The following is a 26,829-nucleotide window of genomic DNA, read 5'->3' as shown; positions in this document are numbered from 1 at the left end:
TTAGCCTCCAAAGCCGTACAGTGTGCGACCCTGCCGCTTCAGAGCGTACACCACATCCATGGCAGTGACAGTCTTCCTCTTAGCATGTTCTGTGTAGGTGACTGCATCACGAATGACGTTCTCCAAGAAGACCTTTAGCACACCGCGCGTCTCCTCGTAAATGAGACCAGAGATACGCTTAACACCACCACGGCGAGCCAAGCGACGAATTGCCGGCTTAGTAATTCCCTGGATATTATCACGAAGAACCTTACGGTGACGCTTAGCGCCTCCTTTCCCCAACCCTTTTCCTCCTTTTCCCCGACCAGACATCTCGCAAACGCTACTCGTTACAAAAACTGCAAACAGGCGTAATGATTTGCTTTCTCTGTGCACGCATATGTGCACCCAAACACGACCTGATTGAAGCCTCTACTCATTCGAGTTAGAGCCCGCCCACCCCCCTCAAGCAGGGCTCCGTCCATTCTAGGAGGCTTTAGCAGCACGTCCAAATTTCGACAAATTCTTAGCATGGCGACAATTACCGTGACAATTTCCGCACCACTGACTGAGGACGTAACAGCCCCATCCGACTTGTCCACCATTGATGACCCTGCTACCCAGCCCAAACTCATTTCATTTCCAGTCACCACTATAACAGGCAAAGGAAGAAGTTTTAATGTCCGGTGGTATGAAAAGTTCCCATGGCTAGAGTACAGTACTTCGAGAGACATTGTGTTTTGTAAGCCATGTCGCCATTTCCCCGAAGCAGCCACCGAGAGCCGATTTATAAAAACGGGCTTCAGAGACTGGAAGCATCTCTCCCAGTGTTGTGTTAAACACGAGGCTAGCAGGGCACATGCTACAACGCTGGGCAGGTCTGAAGATTACAAACAAAGCCATCAACCAGGACGGGGAAATATAATTAACCAGCTGCACAAAGATGCTGTCAACAGTTCGTTTGTGAAAACGAAGAGGCACTGAACAAAGGCAACTTACTGGAATTATTTCAACCGATCTCCAGCTATCACATAGAAATAAAAAGGCGACTGGACGAATTGCTTAGAAACGCGAAACTCACTAGCCCTGATATCCAGAATGGAATACTGGAAATCGCAGCATCATTTAATTATCCGCAAAATAAAAGGGGGTTTGCACGACGAGACAGACACATACTATGCAATTTTGGCAGATGAATGTAAAGACTTACCAAAAAAGAGCTTGTGGCAGTCTGTATCCGATACATACATAAAGGCCTGTTGAAGGAAAGGGCTGTGTGGGTTGTAGAGGCAGGGGACATGAGCGCAAGTGCTATATCAGCAAAGATCCTGGAAGTATTGGAGCCGTTGCAGCTGGATCCAGCTTTGTGCGTCGGATTTGGGTTCGATGTGGCATCGGTTATGTCCGGCAATAAAGGAGGGGTACATGTGATTTTAAAGAAAACCTTTCCTTACTCAGTATATGTGCATTATAATTCCCACCGCCTTAACATCGTGCTGTGCACAGCATCAATGGTGTCCCCTAGCATATCAACATTTTTTGATGTCATTAACAACTTGCATAGTTTCATGACGGGGTCACATAGGCATGCTAGATTAATGGAAATCCAGCAACAGCTGCGGCCAGGGAAAACCACTTTAGAGCTAGAGAGGTCCTGTGATGTCCAATGGAGCTCGTGGTCAAGTGCAGTGAGTAAAATGCTGATACTTTTGGGTACTATATTGGAGACTCTTGCTGAAATTTCTGAAAGCTCAGGCCAGACAAAATGTGAGGCCGACTCACTACTGCAACAAATGCAAACGAAAAAATTTCTCTTTCTACTTGTAACGTTCAACAAGTTGTTTGAAACGAGTGACTATGTTACTAAGGGCTTGCAGTCTGCCACTATATCAGTAACAGATTGCATTGATCTAATCGAAGGGCTTAAGGAGAGATACACTACATTTAGGAATGAAGAAAATTACCTTGATAAAGTAATGGCACTGACGGATGATTTGATGAAAAGGCATGACACTGTGAATTGGGACGTCACTGGGGCCCGAAAGAGGAAGTTGACAGCTAAGTTGGGCGATACGCTGATCGAGTCTACCCTGGGCAAAGCATCGCCTGTCAAGGACAACTCTGCCCTGAAACAATTGTGGAATGATATACTAGACAAGCAGATCATGGAACTGAACACCCTTTTTAAGGCTGCCACGTACGGGTTAATGAGAGCTGCCGCTCCTCGGTCGAACACCTTAAGCGAAAAGACTTTATTACAGCTTGCCGGTGCACACTTTAACATCGCTGTTGAGGATTCTGAACATGAGGTGTTTGTTCAGCAGCTGGAGAGAAAAGTAGCAAATGGCAGGGCATTTCCATCACTTGTGGAGGTGCTCGATGCATGCCCATGCGATATCTTTCCAAGAATGAACCGTCTCCTACAGGCCCTCAATACCCATAACAAGCTGTACTGTCAAACGATTGTTTTCAACTGTAAATTGGATAAAAACTGGTATCGGAGCAGCAATGTTGACACATAGACTGAACTCTTTGTCCCTGCTCTCCTTTGAAAGAGAATTGGCTGAATCGTTAGACTATAACAAAATCATTGCCGTGTTCAACTCTTCTCCTGTTATAATCATCAAAAGTAAGCCAATCTACATTTTCCTACTATTTAGTTGCCTAGTCACTGTTGTTTATTTCATGTGGTTTATGTGTCCGCTGAGCCAGACTATGACCAAGCATTGTTTTTACATACTGTCCACTACTGTACTATCCACTACTGTCCTGCTGATTTGATGATGGTATTGCGTCTGTCAGATGCGCGTGTGTGTGTGGTATGGCCGCTGTGCCAATGCTGTTCCTATCGTTATGTTCTTAACACTGCTTATGATGACATACAGGCTTATGCTCTGATTAAACGGTGGTGTATTCAAGCAGATGTAGTTGTGTTGGCCTACTTTGATAACAGATGCGTTTTAGGCTAAGCCCACTTGATTTTCTCTGGGCCCACCTACATTGTGATTCCTGGCTACGCTAGTGTGCACCAGTATCAGTTACGTTTTGAGATTCCGTTCAAAAGAAAAAAAACGGACTGTATTCTGTTTGTCAAATCCAAGGTTTCAAATGATACAAACTGTCGTACTTTGTTAAAGCTGAACGGATGGTTCGTACTGTACCATCCACTGAGCATAATGTGAGGTGGGGAAGGGGTGGAGGCACTAAAGCACTGGCCATACATCACCTCTCCCCTTGTTGTGTCACAATATCAAACAGCTAAACTCCAATATGAGGTAATTAAAACACAGTAAATTGCTGTGGCAACATGATACAAATCATGCACAACAAGACTATGAGGTAACTGGGAGAAGCAGCCAGTTATTGCTCATACTTCTCCGGGTTGGACTAGTGTACCATTTCATTTATGCACTGTTTTCCTTAATGAAATTCAATTGACAAGGAGGCCAGAGATTTTGCTAGTATCATATAAAACCCATTTCCATGGGCTCTACAGCTTCAGTGCCCGCAGATGTTACAAAGACATTGAAAGTGTTTTTCTTGTGATTAACATACATACTCTTTTATTTTATCCACACAAATACTATACAGAGAGAGAATGAGGACTTAGTATTGAAGACCCACCACCCCAAATAACCTGCCCTTCCCACAACAGACTAGCTTGAATGGTATACACAATTCATATTGATGGAAGAAATTAAGAACACAGCTATAACGATACTAAAAGTTAACAAGATATGGAATGTCTTATTTTGACACCGTAGCATGGGCCTTATTCCCTATTTTGATTGCTGTAAAAGAAGCATGGGTCACTTGCAGTACAGAGTTCCAAAGTAACATCAAGACATTTGTAAATCTTTTAAAAGTAGGGTGCTGTTTCTGTACCGCCCTGCATCTAGTGGAATTCAGTTTACAGAAAGCGTAGCCCAGTGCAACGGGTTTGGGATATGTTTTGTGATGAACTGTGGCAGGTGTCATTTGCTATCAATGGCTCCAGTAAATTGCAAATGTAGATGAAACTTTGTCTCAGGAACGTCCCTGAACACACTCTCAGTGCACAAATCCTCTCAAACTATGTTCACGGGATTCTCCATGAGTGGGAATGCAGGATTGTCAGACGATGGACCACAGCTTGTCCAGTGTGCATATTTACAGAAACCACAAATATGTATCTTATGCGTTGCTACTGTGTGACTGTGACAGTCCTTGGTTTGTTCATGATCAAAGGGGGGCGACAGCTGCACATGAAGGACACTGAAATCGACGGATTGGGATACCACATTAATTTGGGATTCTTAGTTAGGTCAGTAATCCATTTCTACAGCTGGATATTTAATAACATTGTAAAGAACTGTAAACTATGTAAGTCGCTCTGGGTAAGAGCGTCTGCTAAAGAATGTGATGTAAAGGTTCTTCAAAAGCGGCAGGGTAGATGTGAAATAACTCATAACAAACAGGAAAAAGAAACTAGTATGGAACACACAATGCAGAGAGTACTCTTGTCATGAGGACAAAACACAGAAAAGGACCAGGCAAGCACCCGAGAGAAGAGTCGTCCTCCTCTGTGCCTACTTCCACCTGCTTATATAAAAACAAAGAAAGGGCTTGGAATAGCAGGCAACTATGACTGTGCCAAAAAGCACCTTAATGAATCTGGATTTGTTGCCTTGGTAGCCTACCTGTCTATAATTCAAGCTCCCTTCTGAAATGGGATTTTCAGAAAAGGGAGCCAAATGTTTTTCAAATTACGAAGTAACTCAGTTATCCCACTTTCTGAAACACCCCCTAATATATGATAAATCATGATACTCATGCACACAAATTGCCAAATTTGAAACTGAAAGAGCTTGAGTATGGGAAGGTTTGAATACATTAGTCAATCCAAGGTAGTTGGTGGGAGGCGTCACTTAAAACTGAGCTTGTTATTCACTTTAGTTGCCTGATATACAGGGCCTCCAAATTAGCTAGTGACTTACCGATCACCCTGCTAGACCACTTAACTATTTGATTGAGTGAATTTCTGCTGTTTAGAGAAAGGTTTCCAAACCATGACACCAGAGAAAAAGTTAAAACTGATTCAATAAAAGCATGGTAAAATAAGGTCATCCTGGATTTGTCAATATGGAAATGATTCAATTTTCTCAGACAGAATAGGCGCTGGTGTCCCTTCTTACACACTGCTTCACAATTCACTTCAAAGGTCAGTTTAGAGTCAATAATTGTGCCCAGATATTTATAAGATTGCACACATTCAACAGTCTGACCTTTAATGGATGTGATCTCCTGTGCGTGGGCATTTTTCCTAAAATCAATGATCGTGTCTTTTGTCTTAGATATATTCAACTGAAGGTAAGACTCCTCACACCACTTGACAAAGTAATTGTTGCGAAGCCCATGTGGAATGTAGTTGCGTTTCGGTCGTTCTGCCGGTGGGCGGTCCTTGCAACCTATGCAGCTGTCGCGTGAACGTGTTAAGTTAAGCAAAGTGACTTTGGCATCCTCTACTCATCCTCTATTTAATGAAATAAAAATTTCATTATGATCAGGTGGTAATGTTTTTTGTTCATGTGTCTTAAACCGCTTTGTTCAATTAGCAATAAGGGAAAGCTTGAATAAATGAAAGGGTGTGCTCAATATTACCAGTAGAGGGCACTAAAATCAATAAAAATATTACTGGCTTGTGTGTCAGTGGACTGTGTATAATGGACAGTAGTATTTCTTCTGTGCCACTGTAACGGGTGGGAGTCGGCGAGCAAGCGAGTTTCGAACAGAGGTTCTCAGTGCTCGCTGCCAACCCCTTACAGCCAGCGTCGTTGCCAGTTGCCGCAAAGGCTCTTTTAAGAGCCACCCAAACACTTCGTGAAAGCGCAAACGCCTTCTGCTTAACTGCCTTGCTTGTATGCCTGCAACTGTGCTGTATAGGCAGTTCGATTTCTGTGAATACACGTGCAGCTCCCTTAAAGACACACTCTGGCTGCATATGCAGATGTCAAATAGAAATGAGCTCGGTCTTGTTCAAACCTTCGTACGCAGTAACACGCTCACGCTCTACCTAGCGTCCCAGTAGCAGCAAGTATTGAATCGTGTTAATTAGTAGCAGTATGGATTCCACGAGTGGGAAATAAGATTTATCACTGTACACCACAAGTAATTCACAAACACTTGGGAAATAAACAGTACAGACGAGCAACACAGACTACTTAAAAAGGAAAAACCTAACAACGCATCAAGAATTAAGAACTTTGTCACAGGCACAGTTATAACATTATACAACTTGAAATGTACAACTGGTCCAACTCCATAGACTGTGAAAAGTAGCAGAGATGAATCAGTAATAGTAATAAAAATAAAGTATCGCACCTTTCAAGAGTATGTGTTTACGATTAGTGTGGTATATTCAATAAGCGAGTGTAACTATACATATCTTTATTCATGTCGGCTGTGCGTTTGCATATGAGGAATGGCTCAGTGTCGAGGCTGTTGTACGGATACACTTTAGTGACGTTGAATTCTCCACCGGTAACATTGTAAAAGTTGAACGCCCGCACAAAAGGCCTGTTCAGATTTGATTGGATAAAATCCCATCGACGCCTTATCCAATGAATGCGTTTCTTGTAGCTATAAACCAGGCTCGCGAGGGTTGGCTGCGTCATTTCATTTGACAGTTGTCGAGTAAACGCAGCAAGGCGAGGCTAAACATGAGCGGAAGAGGTAAAACCGGTGGCAAAGCCAGGGCTAAGGCCAAGACTCGTTCGTCCAGGGCTGGGCTCCAGTTCCCGGTCGGTCGCGTTCACAGACTGCTCCGCAAAGGAAACTACGCCGAGCGCGTCGGCGCTGGTGCCCCGGTCTACTTGGCGGCCGTGCTCGAGTATCTGACGGCTGAGATCCTTGAGTTGGCTGGTAATGCTGCTCGGGACAACAAGAAGACCCGTATCATTCCCCGTCACCTGCAGCTTGCAGTGCGTAACGACGAGGAGCTGAACAAGCTTCTGGGCGGTGTCACTATCGCTCAGGGCGGAGTTCTGCCTAACATCCAGGCTGTGCTGCTGCCCAAGAAGACCGAGAAAGCCGTCAAGGGCAAGTAATTGCTGCAGCGACCACCACTACCCCAGGAACCCAAAGGCTCTTTTAAGGGCCACCCACTGGTGTCTTTAAAATGTGCAAAACCGCTCTTTACTCGAGTGTACCTGCGGTCAACGTTAAGGCAGTTGCCACGTATTGATCAACAATATATTAACATGGCATCACGCACTCTAGCGACTCCAAAATGTGTATGACTGCGCGTACTGCACAAAGTGTACTTGATCATCCGGGTTGATCTTGTCTCGTGATTAGGCGGAACTGTAGCGGCATTATCAAGTAACTCAAACGACTCGGTAACTTATGAAACAGTGATGTTACCATCGCGACCTATCCAAGTCTTTGGTGAGAGAGACACTTTTTCGAGAGTGATTTTCGCCTTCAAAGGGCGGTTACGTTGTAAAGCACACATACACAATGATATTAGGTCTGGCAATACGAGTAGTATATGATTATTTCGCAGATAAACCTAGTGATCCCCGCCCCCTAAAAGAACGATGAGTTGAACGGTTCTCGGAAAGGAACGGAGCCAAAAGAGCTGTTATTCCCATCACTATTGTGAACGAGTATGACAGGGAGGAGAACAGCAAAATGGAACAAAGGGCTTTGTGTGGGAGGAAGCTTTGCGAGTAGATTGGGAAAGAAGGCGGGAGCAGAGAGATGTTTGAATTTTAGGCGGCAGAGTCGATGAAGAAACGAACCAATGGCCACAGACAACGAACTGAAGTGCGGACCAATGACAGCTCCGTATAAGCTCATCCAATCAGCCTTTGCCTGCTACGCCTTATAAACATGTGCTGAGGGTATCGTTGTTACTTTTCTGTCAAGAAAGAAGTAAATATTTCGTCGCGATGGCTAGGACCAAGCAGACTGCCCGTAAATCTACTGGTGGCAAAGCCCCCAGGAAGCAGCTCGCCACTAAGGCTGCTCGTAAGAGCGCGCCTGCAACAGGCGGTGTGAAGAAGCCTCACCGCTACAGGCCCGGCACAGTGGCTCTGAGAGAGATCCGCCGTTACCAGAAGTCTACCGAGTTGCTGATTCGCAAACTGCCTTTCCAGCGGCTGGTGAGAGAAATTGCCCAGGACTTCAAGACCGACTTGCGTTTCCAGAGCTCTGCCGTCATGGCTCTGCAGGAAGCCAGCGAGGCCTATCTGGTTGGCCTGTTTGAGGACACCAACCTGTGCGCCATCCACGCCAAAAGGGTGACCATCATGCCCAAGGACATTCAGCTGGCCCGTCGCATTCGAGGAGAGCGCGCTTAAAATACGACTACTCCATCTAACCGGATATCCAACGGCTCTTTTAAGAGCCACACAAGTGTCTCAGAACAGCAGATCTCTCCATATGTACTCAGGTCATCACCATGTAATCTGAGTATACGAGAACATCGATCCCTGAACACACTTTCAGTGCGCAAATCAAACTATGTCCACGGGATTCTCCCACAGTTGCCTCAGTAAATATCCAGCTGTATAAATGGATAACATTGTAAAGAACTGTAACCTGTGTCGGTCGCTCTGGGTGAGAGCGTCTGCTAAAGAATGTGATGTAAAGGTTCTTCAAAACCGGCAGGTTAGACTCTCGTTTGCTTTTGTTCCTGAGATTTCAGTCCACCACCGAAGTGATCAATCAAATCACTGAATAAACGATCTGCCAGTTGAAGGTGTTTATTGACAAAATTGTCACCTGCGTGGGTGTGTGTGTGGTTTCTACAAAGAAAGACATACAGAACAATAAAGAATTAGCGTTACGTGCTAACCTATTGAAATAACAATGTTACAGAAAATAATTCACAGCGCTACCTAACATGGCCATTGGATGGGGCTCCAAGACCACAAATGACACGAGGTGCATAATCATAATCTTATATAGAGGTGGGGCAGATGCCACGTGTGCTACACGTGAACACATTCAGTGTGAATGTTCATTTATGTTACACTGTATCCCACTATGCATTCGAGAGCATCTATCCATCCCTTCTCTTTGTCACGACCTTGGATTGTAAATTGAACCTCCCTTTATACCTCCTCATCCCCAGCTTCTGTCTCTCATTGGTCAGTATGTGGACAAAACTGTAGAAATATTATCAACGGTACAACAATGTGTAAATACTCAGGACTTACATTTACTCATGCCCCTAACCAATGTATATTTTCAGGTACAATGGAGTATATTTTCGGATTAATGCTATTACTTGTCTTTTAACTGGGTACCTGTAATTTGCTCTTAGCTTTAGTTCAGAATTGTGCTTTAATAGAAAGAAAGAAAGAAAGAAAGAAAGTAGTATATAATACGTTTTATTTTCATACAGAACTACCACAGGCCCAGATCAGAGTGAGCACTGCTGTCATCAGAGTCAGAGACACAGTGCTGCTGAGCTGTGAGGCTCCCCAGTCTGTCTCTCTGCATCAGTGTTATTTCTACAAAGAGGTAAAATAGCACCAGCAGAGCACCTGCAGAGAGCACCCAACACCCAGCCTGTGATCACTACTTTACTGGCACTGAACTGCTCCAGTGGAAAAGCCTTCCTTCAACAATCATCTCAGTAGTCAATCTGAAGTGTTTCTACACTGTGCATTCATGACATGTTGAGCATTCATCTCCGCGCAGCAACAGATACTCAGTAACAGTTTTGGGTAAGCAATTCCTTTTCCTTCTCTTAATTGCATCTTTTATTGATCATTATTTTTGTATCATACAATTGCGTTGCATTTGAACACATCCACAGATTATTTGACCATTTAGTTAACTTCATTAGTTAACTTTGCGCAGAAACCCCAGTGTTTAAAAGTTCAGAAAAAAAATGCAGTTTCTGATTTCAGTCAGTTTGCTAACCTTTGTGGTGCTTCTCCAAATGTTTTGCAATATCTAACTTTGCAAAATGTAATATGCTTTAAAACTGAATGTCACCACATCAGAATACAAAGAGAGAGGGAACCCACAAATAGATACAGAATAATAACTCAGTCAGTGCATCCATTAAGGACACAAAACAAACAAGATTTGCTTTTAGAACTGATTAGAGTAACGGCAACATTTCTGCTGCCTACATTTCAAAGTGCCATCACTGTAAACTGTTATTTTTCATATTCATGATGTAGGTCACAGTGCATATTGAATTTTATGATGGAATGCAAATACACTAAATTTGTTGTATTGTTTTATTGCATTCAGGTGAGCTGCTACAGCCAACAGTAAGTGTGAAACCTTCATCCATTGAGTTATACGAGTCAGTACAGCTGAACTGTGACGTCCTTCCTTCTGTGTCCTGATGTACCTTCTACACAGCAAAGAGAGCTGGTCTGTCTTCAGAACTCACTCTGAGTGATTCAGCCTGTCAACACTCCCTCTCTGAATCCACGGGACAGGCAAGGTGGAAGCATTAAATTCATGGTGGGCTGTTATTACACTGTGGAAGAGGGGGATAGCAGTTTGGAATCTCCACCCAGTTGTTATGTGGAAGTAGAAGTTTGCAGTAAGTTGAGTAATTTTTACACTTTCATGCAAAAGCATTTTGTCGAGATCGTCCTATGGACCAATGCACTGATTGCTACAAATCTCAGGAGGGCTGATAGATAGTCATCTGAATATAATCGTCTAAAATCTGCAATACATTTATCTGGGTTGTGAAATGTTTAATATTTAACTAACTTGAACCAAATTTTCGGGGTAGAAGTAGAACTATACTAGTACTATAGTAGTGGAGATTGTAGTACTTCCAGCTGTGGGAGGGGACTAGATGGGAGGAGGGGCATTTTGTTTCATTTTTCCTTGTATTCCTTATACTAATACACCATTCCGCAGTCAAGATTTGCTTTTAGAACTGATCAGAGTAACGGCAACATTTCTGCTGCCTGCATTTCAAAGTGAAGAGCTGCCATCACTGTAAACTGTTATTTTTCATATTCATGATGTAGGTCACAGTGCATATCAAATTTTATTATGGAATGCAAATACACTAAATTTGTTGTATTGTTTTATTGCATTCAGGTGAGCTGCTACAGTCTGCCCTGTCCTACCCTAGATGACCACATCTACCGAGCAAATACAAAATAAACCCTCACAAGCCCTGTGGTCATTTGGCTTGAGTTAAACCAAAGTTTGCGATTTTGCCCCCTGGAGTCTGCTGCATCGTCGCCAATGCAGATCTTGAACATAGATTCACTGGCATAAAAATCGATGGTGCAACCGGGTCCCAGAAACTGTGAGGGGCCCATGTAGGAAGGTCATTTATTGCTGCTTTACAATTGTAGGTGGGCCCTATCATAGATTAAATGCTTCACACCTGTTGGTGTTTAAACACCAATTTAGCATTGACAGAAACCTCCAAGTGTTTTCTTGGAGCAAGATGGAAAGACACTTTGGACCACTGGATGCGCGAGACCACATCTTGGAGGGCATTCTGAGCGATGATGACAGCTCCTCAGATCCAGAAATTGACCCTGATGAGGAACACTGTCATTTTGAACTACAGCTTAACCCAGCTGAGGATGAACTGGATGAGTAAGTGTAAACATTTCTCACTATCACACTCGGGGATTTGCATGTCATGTAGGCAAACGTTACTTGAAATTAGCTAAGTTAGCTGTGTTTTGTATGGGCTAACGTTTATTGAAATTCGTAAAGATGCTGTGTAGCTGGAACTCTTGGGCTTTTTGAGTGAGTATTCGGGATATAAACACTGTCATTTGAATAGTGAAGATACTGTAAACTTTGTGCAGTCCGATTTTTTTTTTCCACAGCCCATCAAAAGTTGCCTATTTTTATGCGCATTCTTTGCCCCAATACTAGGTCTTATTTAGCATACTGCAACATTTTCTAAAATGTTTATTGTTGTATATTTACAGGGATGAAGATGCACCAGAGGAAGTGCTGCCTTGCGTGCCACCAAAGAGGTGCAGGTCCCACTCTGCACAAGGAGCTGAGCCACCACAGTCATGGCAAACACACACAGATGCTGATGGGGCTCTGCCAGGGCTAAGATTCCAGCCTGCAAGAACACCTGGAGTGCAGCTGAGTGCAGCAGACACCCACAGCCCTCTGGACCTGTTCAAGCTGTTCTTCTCAGAGGGGACTGTCAAAACGCTGTGTGACAACACTAACAAACACGCTGCCGAGAGAGCTGAAAAGGAGTACAAGTACCAGTGGACTCCTGTGGGGATCAGTGAGTTCCACAAGTACATTGGACTGATTTTGTACATCGGCATGATAAGGATGCAGCAGATCACAGACTATTGGCGGCAGAAAAGCGTTTACGCTGTGCCATTCCCAGCAACAGTGATGTCCAGGGACAGATACAGAACGATTTCCTGGAACGTTTGCATGAGTGATCCCGAGAAGGATGCTGAAAATGGCAAGAAAAAGGGTACATCAGCACATGACAGCCTCTTCCGAGCAAGACCTCTGCTGGACATAATACGGAACCCCTGCAAAACCTTCTATCATCCTCACCGGAATGTAGCTGTGGTTGCAATGAAGGCAAATACAGGAATAACCCAATGTATGAAGCCCAAGCTGACAAAGTGGGGCTTCAAGTTGTTTGTGCTGGCTGATTCAAGCAATGGGTACACTGTAGATTTTGCTGTGTACACAGGAAGAAAACAACTTCCCCACAGGACAAGGACTCTCATATGACTCTGTCATGTCACTGATGAATTGTTCCTACCTGAGTTCTGGATATCACGTGTACATGGACAGTTTCTACACAAGTCCAAAGCTCTTCATGGATTTATATGGACAAAAAATTGGTGCTTGTGGTACATACAGGGAGAAGTGGAAGAACTGCCCTCACACCAAAACTAATGCACTGAATAAGAAGTCTGGCAGAGGAACCATCAGGTGGATTAGGGATGGTCCTCTGGTGTTTGTGAAGTGGATGGACACGCGGGAGGTCTCTGTCTGCTCCACCATCCACGCAGCCTACACTGGGGACACAGTGCAGCGCAGGGTGAAGCCAAGAAATGGGGGCTGGACAACAAAGACTCTTCCATGCCCCTCACCAATTGTGGAGTACAACAAGCACATGGGGGGTGTTGACCTCTCTGACCAGCTGCTCCAGTACTACACAACACAGTATAAAGCAATGAAGTGGTACAGAAAACTGTTTTTCTGGACATTGCTGCCACAAACGCATACATCCTCCACAAACAGCTGGCCTCCCTGCAAAGACTTGGAGCTCATTGCACAGCTGTGTGGTGTGACAAGGAAGATTCCTCACAAATGAGCCAGCTCTGATCATGTGCCTGTGTCAGTGGAAGTGTGGCCTGACCTGTGAACAACTCCTTTTGCGTATTCAGTGTAAAAAGCCATTACCCCTCCCACTGCCAACTCTTGATCCCCAAACGATAGGGACAGACATTTTAGATGGCCATTTAATTGTCCATATCAATGGATCAGATGAAGGTGTTTGTGCTTGATAAATACCTAAGACTTAACAGAATCACCTCAAGTCACCAAAATGGTTTGTTACAATGGGTAAAGTAATTGTATTGATTATATTATATTGATGTTAAATTAATATCAATTATGATATTATAATTGATATTATTGTAGCTGAACTTGTGCTGAATACAAAAAGTCATGTGACTTAAATACTGCTTACATTTGTTCAAATTGACAACAATATCAGAGTATGGCAAAGTCATCAGAGTGTCTGAAAATGCCCTTAGACTCCTGGGGCATAACTTGTTGACCTTTGACAGGTATTTTTATTTATTTATTTATTTATTTATTTTTGCAGTTACTTGCCCTATTGGTATTTTTAACACGTGATTCATGATGTGGCACCTCCTCCAATGTAAAGATGTTTATCTTTTCTTAGGGGACAATGCTAGGGTGATAAGATTACATGGTGCAATTCAGGTAGACTGCTTTTGGACAAACAGCATTCACGGTCAAGACAGCAGGGAAATGGAACTCAATACCTACTAACTTTAGAGAATCTGTAAGTTTAACAATTGTTAAATTAAGACTAAAAGTTTGGCCCAAGACCACCCAATCATGCAGTTAGTCGTTGTTATGGCTGCTTCGGTGCAAGATAAATGTAATGTCATTGTGAATGTTGTATATTAAGTTGCTATGTCATGCTTCCTGCTTGTAATGTATTTAATGTTTTAATGTGCTACCTGCCCAGGGACTGCAAATGCAAATTAGCCCCATGGCTAAATCTGGTGCAACTCATATGTTGTGCACGGTCCCTGATAAATAAACGAATAAACTAAACTAAACAGTGTCATTACCCACCCGACAAGTGACGTCGTGCTAAGCACATGGCCCAGAAAAGTAAAACAGAGCAAGTTTACTTGCTTGCAAGCATGCAGCAGTGTTTGCTCTCATGCAAGTACAAACCGTGACTTTTGCGCTGTTTTATGGTTTTTATGCCGGCCTTAGACCAAACGACTTTTCGGTATCACAGGATCTGCGAAGAGGAGAGCCATCAAGTCCACCACAGAGGCTGCAGAGAGAGCCTCGGGGGAGCCATTCAACCACGGCTCCATTGTTTACACTCGTGATCAGCTGTTAGCTCTGAGCCACACACGACTTCTCTGCGCGGAGAGACCGGCGATCCCCGCGGAGATACGGAGAAGGAGGAGAGGCTGCAGAGCTGGAGTTAATTGTCGGGAGCGGAAAAGACGATATAAACCATGTATACCGTCTGTCATTATGGAGAACGTAAGATCTCTCCCTAACAAGATCGAAGAGCTAACGGTGCTTACGCGGATGCAGAGGGAGTACCGCGAGTGCAGTCTCATGTGCTTCACCAAGACGTGGTTAAATGAACTTTCTCCCGACTCTCTGATTGCCCTGGATGGCTTTCAACTCGTGCGGGCGGACAGGAAAGCAACGGAGAGTGGTAAGAGGAAGGGCGGGGGTATTGCTATGTTTATTAACGAGAGATGGTGCAACCCAGGACACATTAGTGTTAAAGAACAATGCTGCACTAGAGACATTGAACTGCTAGCTGTTAGCATTCGGCCATATTACCTCCCGAGGGAATTCTCGCATATCAATGCGATAACTGTGTACATCCCCCCCTCTGCCGATGCTGCTGCAGCCTGTGAGCTCGTTCACTCTGTCGTCTCTCAGCTTCAGACAAGGCACCCCCAATCTCTCCTTCTCATCTCTGGTGACTTTAACCACGCTTCTGTGTCCTCAACTCTCCCAGATTTCACCCAGTACGTGAAATGCCACACCAGGGACAGTAAAACTTTGGACTTACTGTATGCAAACATCATGGATGCATACACCTCAACCCCCCTCCCTCCGCTGGGTCACTCAGAGCACAATCTGCTTCCTGACTACACCCCCCTTGTGAATAAACAACCACCTATGAAAAGGTCTGCGAGGGAGTGGTCTGTTGAGGCAAGGGAAAGACTGAGGGACTGTTTTGAAACAACAGACTGGGAAGCACTCTGCAGTCCTCATGGGGAGGACATTGACAGACTGACTATATCAGTTTCTGTGTGGAGAATGCTGTGCCTTCCAAGAAGGTGCGGTGTTTTCCCAACAATAAACCCTGGGTGACCTCCGAGATAAAGGCTCTACTGAATGAACAGAAGAGAGGTTTTAGATCGGGTGACAGAGAGCAGCTGAGGAGGGTCCAGAAGGAGCTCAGACAGGTCATCAGGAAGGGGAAGGACAGCTACAGGAGGAAACTGGAGGAGCGGCTGGAACAGAACAACATCAGGGACGTTTGGAGAGGACTGAAAAACATATCTGGGCATGGAAAAGGAGAGGGGGAGACCAACCCATCGGAGTTAAGGACTGGGCAAATGAACTGAATCTGTTTTTCTACAGATTTGATTCTGCCCCCACTGCCTCAACCCACTACCCTGCCCCCTCTTCACACCGCCCCGGGTCATCCTCCACCACCCCCCTCCACCCTCCCCCCTCTCCCTAACAGCTGACCAGATGAGAAAGGAACTGGCAAAGATCAAGGCAAGAAAGGCAGTGGGCCCGGACGGAATCAGCCCCAGATTGCTCAAAGACTGTGCGGACCAGCTCTGTGGTGTGGTCAGGTACTGTCAGGGCTCCCGCCCCCTAGCTGTTGTGTTTTTGTTTTTCCCTGTCCGTGTGCTTTTGTTTTCCTTGTGTTCCACCCCCGCCCCGCTCCCCGCCTGGTCCCCACCCACCTGATTTCCTCATTGCCTTCACCTGCCTGCCTGTTCACCTGCATCCCATCTCCTCGTCACCCCAGCCCTATATCTTCCCTGCGTGTCTCTGTCTTGTTGCTAGTTCGTTTCAACCTGTTTTGTCCCTGCCGTTGTTTGGTTTCTGTGTTTGCTGTTTTCGCCTTTCTTGTCCGTATCCTGACTACGATTCTACCTGCCGCCTGGACTCGATTGCCTGATTGCTCACCTGCCTGGTTCCCGACCCTGTCTGCCCCGATTCCCCGACTTTGGATTTGCCCCTGGACTGCTTCTCTGTGTTTTGAACCCTGCCTGTCTCTGACCGTCCTTCTGCCTGCCGTTTTGTTAAAAACCCTTAACCTGAAGATTGCGTGGTCCGCGTTTGTGTCCCGGTCACTCCAGTGACTGGTACATGTTCAACTTGAGCCTTAGTCTGGAGAAAGACCCGGCCCTGTGGAAGACCTCCTGTGTGGTTCCAGTGCCTAAGGTGGTGTGCCCTAAGGAGCCGAACCACTTCAGGCCTGTTGCCCTGACCTCCCACCTGATGAAGACGTTGGGGAGGATCATCCTGCATCACCTGCGACCCCTGGTGAGCTTGGCGCTGGACCCCCTACAGTTTGCCTACCGGCCTGGTATCGGGGTAGAGGATGCAGTTATCTACCTCCTCCACAGATCACTGCTTCACCTGGAGAACACTGGGATCACTGTGAGAGTCATGTTCTTTGACTTCTCCAGTGCTTTCAACACCATTCAGCCTGCACTACTGAGGGCAAAGCTGGAGGGAGCAGGAGTTGATCGCCACCTGACTACCACAGTATGTGTGACTCTGCGACTGTGTGTCTGATGTGGTGGCCTGTAGCACAGGTGCCCCTCAGGGTACGGTGCTCTCTCCCTTCCTCTTCACACTCTCCACTTCAGACTTCTGCCACAACACCAGCAACTGCTACATCCAGAAGTTCTCGGATGATACAGCCATCGTTGGATGTGTGTCTGAGGGGAATGAACTGGAATACAGGGAGGTCATCAAGGACTTTGTCAGTTGGTGTGAGCTCAACCAGCTCCACATCAACACCAGCAAGACAAAGGAGATGATTGTGGACTTTAGGAAGAGGACGTCATCACACATCACGCCTATGAACATCCAGGGTATGGGCATCGCGGTGGTGGAGAATTACAAATACCTGGGTGTTCACCTTAATAACAAACTGGACTGGAGAGACAACACCCATGCCCTGTACAAGAAGGGTCAAAGCCGCCTCCACCTGCTGAGAAGGCTGAGGTCCTTCAGAGTGTGCAGGGCTCTCCTCAGGACCTTCTATGACATGGTGGTGGCCTCAGCCATCTTTTACATCAGGTGGATGTCAGCTGGCATGTGCAGCACCTTTATAACGTTATGACCCCGCCCCTGACTCCATTCCATGTGAGAAAACAATCCTTTCCTGTAAAAAATGTTTTTTATTTGGTTTGAAATTGTGTTGGAAACTGACAGGAAAATATAGTCTTACCACTAGCAATGTCGTTAGGGGTGGGGTAGGGGAAGTGGCACACATTCTGTCTTCCTCACTGTGTGTGTGTATGTGTGTGAGTGAGAGAGAGTGAGTGAGTACAATACTGGAACTCCATCTGAAGCAATGCATGTGTGCTCCTGTGTGTTTGTATGTCTGTACATATGTACGTTTTTATATGTGAGAGAGAGAGAGAGAGAGGAGGAGATGGAAGACACAAAGGCCCTGTTCACACCTGGTATTAACATACGTCTTGGGTGAGCTGATCACAAGTGGACAGCTCTAAATACGTTCACACCTGGCATTAAAATGCATCCCCATATGCGTCTCGAATGACCACTTGTGATCGGATCTCACTTCCCCGCTCTCTATATATAAATATATATTTATAAATAAGCATACATATTTATATATAAATAAACACGTACATCATTTCCGTTTGCAAATGTAACTTTACGCACCATTTAAAGGTCTGCTTGAACGAATCTTATGACTGTCACTATGAAATAATGCGTGTTGTATCTGTACATGAAAACCTAGTCGACTAGCAAGCTAGATTCCGTTTATCACTGAAATTAAATACCCTTAACTCAGCCGCAGTTGATCTTTTGTTAAATTCTGATTATCGTTGGGAAAAGCATAAACGCTAGATTTGAACATTTTGAACCGTATTTGTCTGGCACCCTGTCAGTATGATTGAATTAAATAGGCTAAGCAAGATATTATGTTTCCAAAGTTTCCTATGTTATTCATTGCAATGAAAATGTTTCATAATGTAGTTTAATATCGAAGGGTGTTTGCTGGTTTGCTAGTGTTGTGAACACATCTATGAATTACTTTTCTAAAACCGAAACGTGGCTTAATGTTCCAAAACAGCGATCAATAATCAAATTTCTCTCGGACATCTCTTGTCATAAACACTTCCACCTGTAAAAAAAAATCAACACCGAAATCCTATGAGTATGGACGCTTTTTTGATAGGAGATAGTGTTTATGACATGTGAGATGTCAAATTTGGTGATCATTGATCGCTGTTTTGGGGACATTAAGCCACGTTAAGCTTTTTCCTTATAATGGGAGTCAACGGATAGGAAAACGTAGTGAGATAACGTCTATGAACTCTTTTAGAGATACTGGGCATGCTCGACAGAACAAAGGGTAATCAATCATTTGAACCAGAGCACAAACACTGACTGTGGAAATGCGTGCGGTGCCGGTGTAGCCGTTCGTGGTGATTAAGCGCACCGGTGAGGTCAGCTTCATTCAGAGTTTCACGGTGCGCTGTCACAAGTGAATTCCAGCCCTAACGCAGCCTGGAGCCTGTCAAAGCCACTGAGGGCAGTTGCAGTGTGGCCCCGTTTAGCGTAAGGTCGTTCTACCGACTCATTCACGAAGTGGAAAATGGGGTTCTGCCTCTTATCCGAAATAGTGGGTGGCTCTTAAAAGAGCCTTCGGGTTGGATTTGCCACTACGTCGTTATGCACACGGTGAGACCAGTTTCATTCAATGTTTTACTGATCACCTCATGGCGCTGTAAAAACATGAATTTTAGCCGTAACACACCCCTCTCCGAGTGTACTGCGAGTTTAACCCGAAGAGTTTTCAGTTTTCGGGACCACACTATCTTGCTTTAGTGAATGGTCATTTTAATGGCTCATTTACGATCAAGCAAGCGGGTAGAGACCAGCCAGTGTGGCTACTGTAGTAACCTGGGGATTTACCACAAGTCCACTAGGTGGCACTATAGTGTTTGTAATTGCATGTAGTACAGGTATGTTTACTTGCTTTTGGTAGAAGATCCCCACGACAGCATACCTGTAACGTGTTCGTGAAGTTCACTGAATGAAGTCTAAGAAAAGACCCCTCTCGTGTGCATGTCTGTTTGTGCAGTCAAGATACGATTGGCGACGAGGACTCCATGCAGAAAGCGAGTTCCGGACGAGTTGGTGAGAGATACCCGACAACAATGCTCTAAGGTTTCATGTCACGCTTTTTTGTTTTTGAACAGTTTTTACCGACAGTCTTCGTACTGACATCAGCCGTGCGGCGTCTTTGGTTTCTTCTGGCATGTTTTTGTACTGAACACAATTTTGGTTCTCAGCGTCAGGTTTTACACGATACACCCACCCTATTTTTTAATATGTGGCCAAGAGCGGCCCTCCTGAGATTTGTAGCAATCAGTGCATCAGTCCATAGGACGATCTCGACAAAATGCTTTTGCATGAAAGTGTAAAACTTACTCAACTTACTGCAAACTTCTACTTCCACATAACAACTGGGTGCTCTCTCTGCTGTGTAGAAGGTACATCAGGACACAGAAGGAAGGACGTCACAGTTCAGCTGTACTGACTAGTATAACTCAATGGATGAAGGTTTCACACTTACTGTTGGCTGTGGCAGCTCACCTGAATGCAATAAAACAATACAACAAATTTAGTGTATTTGCATTCCATCATAAAATTCAATATGCACTGTGACCTACATCATGAATATGAAAAATAACAGTTTACAGTGATGGCAGCTCTTCACTTTGAAATGCAGGCAGCAGAAATGTTGCCGTTACTCTGATCAGTTCTAAAAGCAAATCTTGTTTGTTTTGTGTCCTTAATGGATGCACTGACTGAGTTATTATTCTGTATCTATTTGTGGGTTCCCTCTCTCTTTGTATTCTGATGTGGTGACATTCAGTTTTAAAGCATATTACATTTTGCAAAGTTAGATATTGCAAAACATTTGGAGAAGCACCACAAAGGTTAGCAAACTGACTGAAATCAGAAACTGCATTTTTTTTCTGAACTTTTAAACACTGGGGTTTCTGCGCAAAGTTAACTAATGAAGTTAACTAAATGGTCAAATAATCTGTGGATGTGTTCAAATGCAACGCAATTGTATGATACAAAAATAATGATCAATAAAAGATGCAATTAAGAGAAGGAAAAGGAATTGCTTACCCAAAACTGTTACTGAGTATCTGTTGCTGCGCGGAGATGAATGCTCAACATGTCATGAATGCACAGTGTAGAAACACTTCAGATTGACTACTGAGATGATTGTTGAAGGAAGGCTTTTCCACTGGAGCAGTTCAGTGCCAGTAAAGTAGTGATCACAGGCTGGGTGTTTGGTGCTCTCTGCAGGTGCTCTGCTGGTGCTATTTTACCTCTTTGTAGAAATAACACTGATGCAGAGAGACAGACTGGGGAGCCTCACAGCTCAGCAGCACTGTGTCTCTGACTCTGATGACAGCAGTGCTCACTCTGATCTGGGCCTGTGGTAGTTCTGTATGAAAATAAAACGTATTATATACTACTTTCTTTCTTTCTTTCTTTCTTTCTATTAAAGCACAATTCTGAACTAAAGCTAAAGCAAGCTAGATTCCGTTTATCACTGAAATTAAATACCCTTAACTCAGCCGCAGTTGATCTTTTGTTAAATTCTGATTATCGTTGGGAAAAGCATAAACGCTAGATTTGAACATTTTGAACCGTATTTGTCTGGCACCCTGTCAGTATGATTGAATTAAATAGGCTAAGCAAGATATTATGTTTCCAAAGTTTCCTATGTTATTCATTGCAATGAAAATGTTTCATAATGTAGTTTAATATCGAAGGGTGTTTGCTGGTTTGCTAGTGTTGTGAACACATCTATGAATTACTTTTCTAAAACCGAAACGTGGCTTAATGTTCCAAAACAGCGATCAATAATCAAATTTCTCTCGGACATCTCTTGTCATAAACACTTCCACCTGTAAAAAAAAATCAACACCGAAATCCTATGAGTATGGACGCTTTTTTGATAGGAGATAGTGTTTATGACATGTGAGATGTCAAATTTGGTGATCATTGATCGCTGTTTTGGGGACATTAAGCCACGTTAAGCTTTTTCCTTATAATGGGAGTCAACGGATAGGAAAACGTAGTGAGATAACGTCTATGAACTCTTTTAGAGATACTGGGCATGCTCGACAGAACAAAGGGTAATCAATCATTTGAACCAGAGCACAAACACTGACTGTGGAAATGCGTGCGGTGCCGGTGTAGCCGTTCGTGGTGATTAAGCGCACCGGTGAGGTCAGCTTCATTCAGAGTTTCACGGTGCGCTGTCACAAGTGAATTCCAGCCCTAACGCAGCCTGGAGCCTGTCAAAGCCACTGAGGGCAGTTGCAGTGTGGCCCCGTTTAGCGTAAGGTCGTTCTACCGACTCATTCACGAAGTGGAAAATGGGGTTCTGCCTCTTATCCGAAATAGTGGGTGGCTCTTAAAAGAGCCTTCGGGTTGGATTTGCCACTACGTCGTTATGCACACGGTGAGACCAGTTTCATTCAATGTTTTACTGATCACCTCATGGCGCTGTAAAAACATGAATTTTAGCCGTAACACACCCCTCTCCGAGTGTACTGCGAGTTTAACCCGAAGAGTTTTCAGTTTTCGGGACCACACTATCTTGCTTTAGTGAATGGTCATTTTAATGGCTCATTTACGATCAAGCAAGCGGGTAGAGACCAGCCAGTGTGGCTACTGTAGTAACCTGGGGATTTACCACAAGTCCACTAGGTGGCACTATAGTGTTTGTAATTGCATGTAGTACAGGTATGTTTACTTGCTTTTGGTAGAAGATCCCCACGACAGCATACCTGTAACGTGTTCGTGAAGTTCACTGAATGAAGTCTAAGAAAAGACCCCTCTCGTGTGCATGTCTGTTTGTGCAGTCAAGATACGATTGGCGACGAGGACTCCATGCAGAAAGCGAGTTCCGGACGAGTTGGTGAGAGATACCCGACAACAATGCTCTAAGGTTTCATGTCACGCTTTTTTGTTTTTGAACAGTTTTTACCGACAGTCTTCGTACTGACATCAGCCGTGCGGCGTCTTTGGTTTCTTCTGGCATGTTTTTGTACTGAACACAATTTTGGTTCTCAGCGTCAGGTTTTACACGATACACCCACCCTATTTTTTAATATGTGGCCAAGAGCGGCCTCTGGGGAAACAGTTTTCGTAGACAGCGAGAACAGCAGTACACAACCTGCGTGAAGTTGCCACCCCAAGTATTTAAAAAGTTCGAAATGGTATTACTGTTCGTTTGTGCTACGTATGTGCCGACAGGCCAGCATGCAAAGCAACACTTCCTCTGGTGCATCTTCATCCCTTTAAACATGCAACAATAAACATTTTAGAAAATGTTGCAGTATGCTAAATAATACCTAGCATTGGGGCAAAGAATGCGCATAAAAATAGGCAACCTATGATGGGCTGTGAAAAAAAAATCGGACTGCACAAAGTTTACAGTATCTTCACTATTCAAATGACAGTACTTATATCCCGAATACTCTCTCAAAAAGCCCAAGAGTTCCAACTACACAGCATCTTTGCGAATTTCAATAAACGTTAGCCCATACAAGTCACAGCTAACTTAGCTAATTTCAAATAACGTTTGCCTACACAACATGCAAATCCCAGAGTGTGATAGTGAGAAATCTTTACACTTACTCATCCAGTTCATATAGCTGCCCTCAGCTGGGTTAAGCTGTAGTTCAAAATGACAGTGTTTCTCATCAGGGTCAATCTCTGGATCAGCAGATCCCAGGGGGCAAAACAGCAAACTTGGGTTTACATCAAGCCAAATAACCACACCACGGTTGGAAACAGGAGCTTGTGAGGGTTTATTGTGTAATTGCTCGGTAGACACGGTCATCTAGGGTTGTTTACTGTATCACTGCATACCGTCACTCCTACACAATCATGAGGCTCCTGTGGAAGATGGCGAGTGATTCCGCAGTTCTGATTGGGTGAGGAAGGTCATTCCACCACTGCGGAATGGTGTATTAGTATAAGGAATACAAGGAAAAATGAAACAAAATGCCCCTCCTCCCATCTAGTCCCATCTGGGGGCGGCAGTGTAGCATAGTGGTTAAGGAGCAGGACTCGTAATCAAAAGGTTGCCGGTTCAATCCCTGCTGGGACACTGCTGCTGTACCCTTGGGCAAGGTACTTAACCCACAGTTGCCTCAGTAAAAATATCCAGCTGTATAAATGAATAACATTGTAAAACAACTGTAACCTATGTAAATTGCTTTGGATAAAAGCGTCTGCCAAATGAATAAATGTAAATCTAGTCCCCTCCCACAGCTGGAAGTACTACAACCTCCACTACTATAGTACTAGTATAGTTCTACTTCTACCCTGAAAATTTGGTTCAAGTTAGTTAAATATTAAACATTTCACAACCCAGATAACTGTATTGCAGATTTTAGACGACTATATTTAGATGACTATCTATCAGCCCTCCTGAGATTTGTAGCAATCAGTGCATCAGTCCATAGGACGATCTCGACAAAATGCTTTTGCATGAAAGTGTAAAACTTACTCAACTTACTGCAAACTTCTACTTCCACATAACAACTGGGTGCTCTCTCTGCTGTGTAGAAGGTACATCAGGACACAGAAGGAAGGACGTCACAGTTCAGCTGTACTGACTAGTATAACTCAATGGATGAAGGTTTCACACTTACTGTTGGCTGTGGCAGCTCACCTGAATGCAATAAAACAATACAACAAATTTAGTGTATTTGCATTCCATCATAAAATTCAATATGCACTGTGACCTACATCATGAATATGAAAAATAACAGTTTACAGTGATGGCAGCTCTTCACTTTGAAATGCAGGCAGCAGAAATGTTGCCGTTACTCTGATCAGTTCTAAAAGCAAATCTTGTTTGTTTTGTGTCCTTAATGGATGCACTGACTGAGTTATTATTCTGTATCTATTTGTGGGTTCCCTCTCTCTTTGTATTCTGATGTGGTGACATTCAGTTTTAAAGCATATTACATTTTGCAAAGTTAGATATTGCAAAACATTTGGAGAAGCACCACAAAGGTTAGCAAACTGACTGAAATCAGAAACTGCATTTTTTTTCTGAACTTTTAAACACTGGGGTTTCTGCGCAAAGTTAACTAATGAAGTTAACTAAATGGTCAAATAATCTGTGGATGTGTTCAAATGCAACGCAATTGTATGATACAAAAATAATGATCAATAAAAGATGCAATTAAGAGAAGGAAAAGGAATTGCTTACCCAAAACTGTTACTGAGTATCTGTTGCTGCGCGGAGATGAATGCTCAACATGTCATGAATGCACAGTGTAGAAACACTTCAGATTGACTACTGAGATGATTGTTGAAGGAAGGCTTTTCCACTGGAGCAGTTCAGTGCCAGTAAAGTAGTGATCACAGGCTGGGTGTTTGGTGCTCTCTGCAGGTGCTCTGCTGGTGCTATTTTACCTCTTTGTAGAAATAACACTGATGCAGAGAGACAGACTGGGGAGCCTCACAGCTCAGCAGCACTGTGTCTCTGACTCTGATGACAGCAGTGCTCACTCTGATCTGGGCCTGTGGTAGTTCTGTATGAAAATAAAACGTATTATATACTACTTTCTTTCTTTCTTTCTTTCTTTCTATTAAAGCACAATTCTGAACTAAAGCTAAGAGCAAATTACAGGTACCCAGTTAAAAGACAAGTAATAGCATTAATCCGAAAATATACTCCATTGTACCTGAAAATATACATTGGTTAGGGGCATGAGTAAATGTAAGTCCTGAGTATTTACACATTGTTGTACCGTTGATAATATTTCTACAGTTTTGTCCACATACTGACCAATGAGAGACAGAAACTGGGGATGAGGAGGTATAAAGGGAGGTTCAATTTACAATCCAAGGTCGTGACAAAGAGAAGGGATGGATAGATGCTCTCGAATGCATAGTGGGATACAGTGTAACATAAATGAACATTCACACTGAATGTGTTCACGTGTAGCACACGTGGCATCTGCCCCACCTCTATATAAGATTATGATTATGCACCTCGTGTCATTTGTGGTCTTGGAGCCCCATCCAATGGCCATGTTAGGTAGCGCTGTGAATTATTTTCTGTAACATTGTTATTTCAATAGGTTAGCACGTAACGCTAATTCTTTATTGTTCTGTATGTCTTTCTTTGTAGAAACCACACACACACCCACGCAGGTGACAATTTTGTCAATAAACACCTTCAACTGGCAGATCGTTTATTCAGTGATTTGATTGATCACTTCGGTGGTGGACTGAAATCTCAGGAACAAAAGCAAACGAGAGTCTAACCTGCCGGTTTTGAAGAACCTTTACATCACATTCTTTAGCAGACGCTCTCACCCAGAGCGACCGACACAGGTTACATTTCTTTACAATGTTATCCATTTATACAGCTGGATATTTACTGAGGCAACTGTGGGAGAATCCCGTGGACATAGTTTGATTTGCGCACTGAAAGTGTGTTCAGGGATCGATGTTCTCGTATACTCAGATTACATGGTGATGACCTGAGTACATATGGAGAGATCTGCTGTTCTGAGACACTTGTGTGGCTCTTAAAAGAGCCGTTGGATATCCGGTTAGATGGAGTAGTCGTATTTTAAGCGCGCTCTCCTCGAATGCGACGGGCCAGCTGAATGTCCTTGGGCATGATGGTCACCCTTTTGGCGTGGATGGCGCACAGGTTGGTGTCCTCAAACAGGCCAACCAGATAGGCCTCGCTGGCTTCCTGCAGAGCCATGACGGCAGAGCTCTGGAAACGCAAGTCGGTCTTGAAGTCCTGGGCAATTTCTCTCACCAGCCGCTGGAAAGGCAGCTTGCGAATCAGCAACTCGGTAGACTTCTGGTAACGGCGGATCTCTCTCAGAGCCACTGTGCCGGGCCTGTAGCGGTGAGGCTTCTTCACACCGCCTGTTGCAGGCGCGCTCTTACGAGCAGCCTTAGTGGCAAGCTGCTTCCTGGGGGCTTTGCCACCAGTAGATTTACGAGCAGTCTGCTTGGTTCTAGCCATCACGACGAAACACTTACTTCTTTCTTGACAGAAGAGTAACAACGATAGTCTCAGCACATGTTTATAAGGCGTAGCAGGCAAAGGCTGATTGGATGAGCTTATACGGAGCTGTCATTGGTCCGCACTTCAGTTCGTTGTCTGTGGCCATTGGTTCGTTTCTTCATCGACTCTGCCGCCTAAAATTCAAACATCTCTCTGCTCCCGCCTTCTTTCCCAATCTACTCGCAAAGCTTCCTCACACACAAAGCCCTTTGTTCCATTTTGCTGTTCTCCTCCCTGTC

General features: G+C 44.2%; 3 protein-coding genes across 4 annotated transcripts; 2 read left to right on the top strand and 1 right to left on the bottom strand.

The window, feature by feature from the left end:
* Positions 1–26,548, bottom strand: LOC118771180 (histone H3). 2 transcript variants are annotated; one of them, XM_036519084.1, is made up of 3 exons: positions 26,220–26,548; positions 23,831–23,846; positions 1–312 (listed from the first exon to the last, which is right to left on the bottom strand). In XM_036519084.1, exons 1-3 carry the CDS (start codon positions 26,546–26,548, stop codon positions 1–3), a joined length of 657 nt encoding a protein of 218 aa, XP_036374977.1. The 2 variants fall into 2 exon arrangements, with proteins under 2 accessions (XP_036374977.1, XP_036374978.1); XM_036519085.1 differs by lacking the exons at positions 1–312; positions 23,831–23,846 and having other exon boundaries at positions 26,138–26,548.
* On the top strand, positions 6,678–7,064 carry LOC118771187 (histone H2A-like). Its single transcript, XM_036519092.1, has one exon. The coding sequence runs from the start codon at positions 6,678–6,680 to the stop codon at positions 7,062–7,064; it is 387 nt and encodes a 128-aa protein (XP_036374985.1).
* On the top strand, positions 7,911–8,321 carry LOC118771184 (histone H3). Its single transcript, XM_036519088.1, has one exon. It carries the CDS (start codon positions 7,911–7,913, stop codon positions 8,319–8,321), a length of 411 nt encoding a protein of 136 aa, XP_036374981.1.
* Positions 26,549–26,829: the final 281 nt, after the last annotated feature.

The sequence above is a fragment of the Megalops cyprinoides genome, chromosome 24, assembly GCF_013368585.1.
Source record: "Megalops cyprinoides isolate fMegCyp1 chromosome 24, fMegCyp1.pri, whole genome shotgun sequence".
NCBI lineage: Eukaryota > Metazoa > Chordata > Actinopteri > Elopiformes > Megalopidae > Megalops > Megalops cyprinoides.
This window is presented reverse-complemented; position numbering and strand designations above follow the sequence as displayed.

Excerpts from the sequence above, each read along its gene's own strand:
- LOC118771187 (XM_036519092.1), top strand. The coding sequence starts at position 6,678 with ATGAGCGGAAGAGGTAAAACCGGTGGCAAAGCCAGGGCTAAGGCCAAG.
- LOC118771184 (XM_036519088.1), top strand. The coding sequence starts at position 7,911 with ATGGCTAGGACCAAGCAGACTGCCCGTAAATCTACTGGTGGCAAAGCC.
- LOC118771180 (XM_036519084.1), bottom strand. The coding sequence starts at position 26,548 with ATGGCTAGAACCAAGCAGACTGCTCGTAAATCTACTGGTGGCAAAGCC.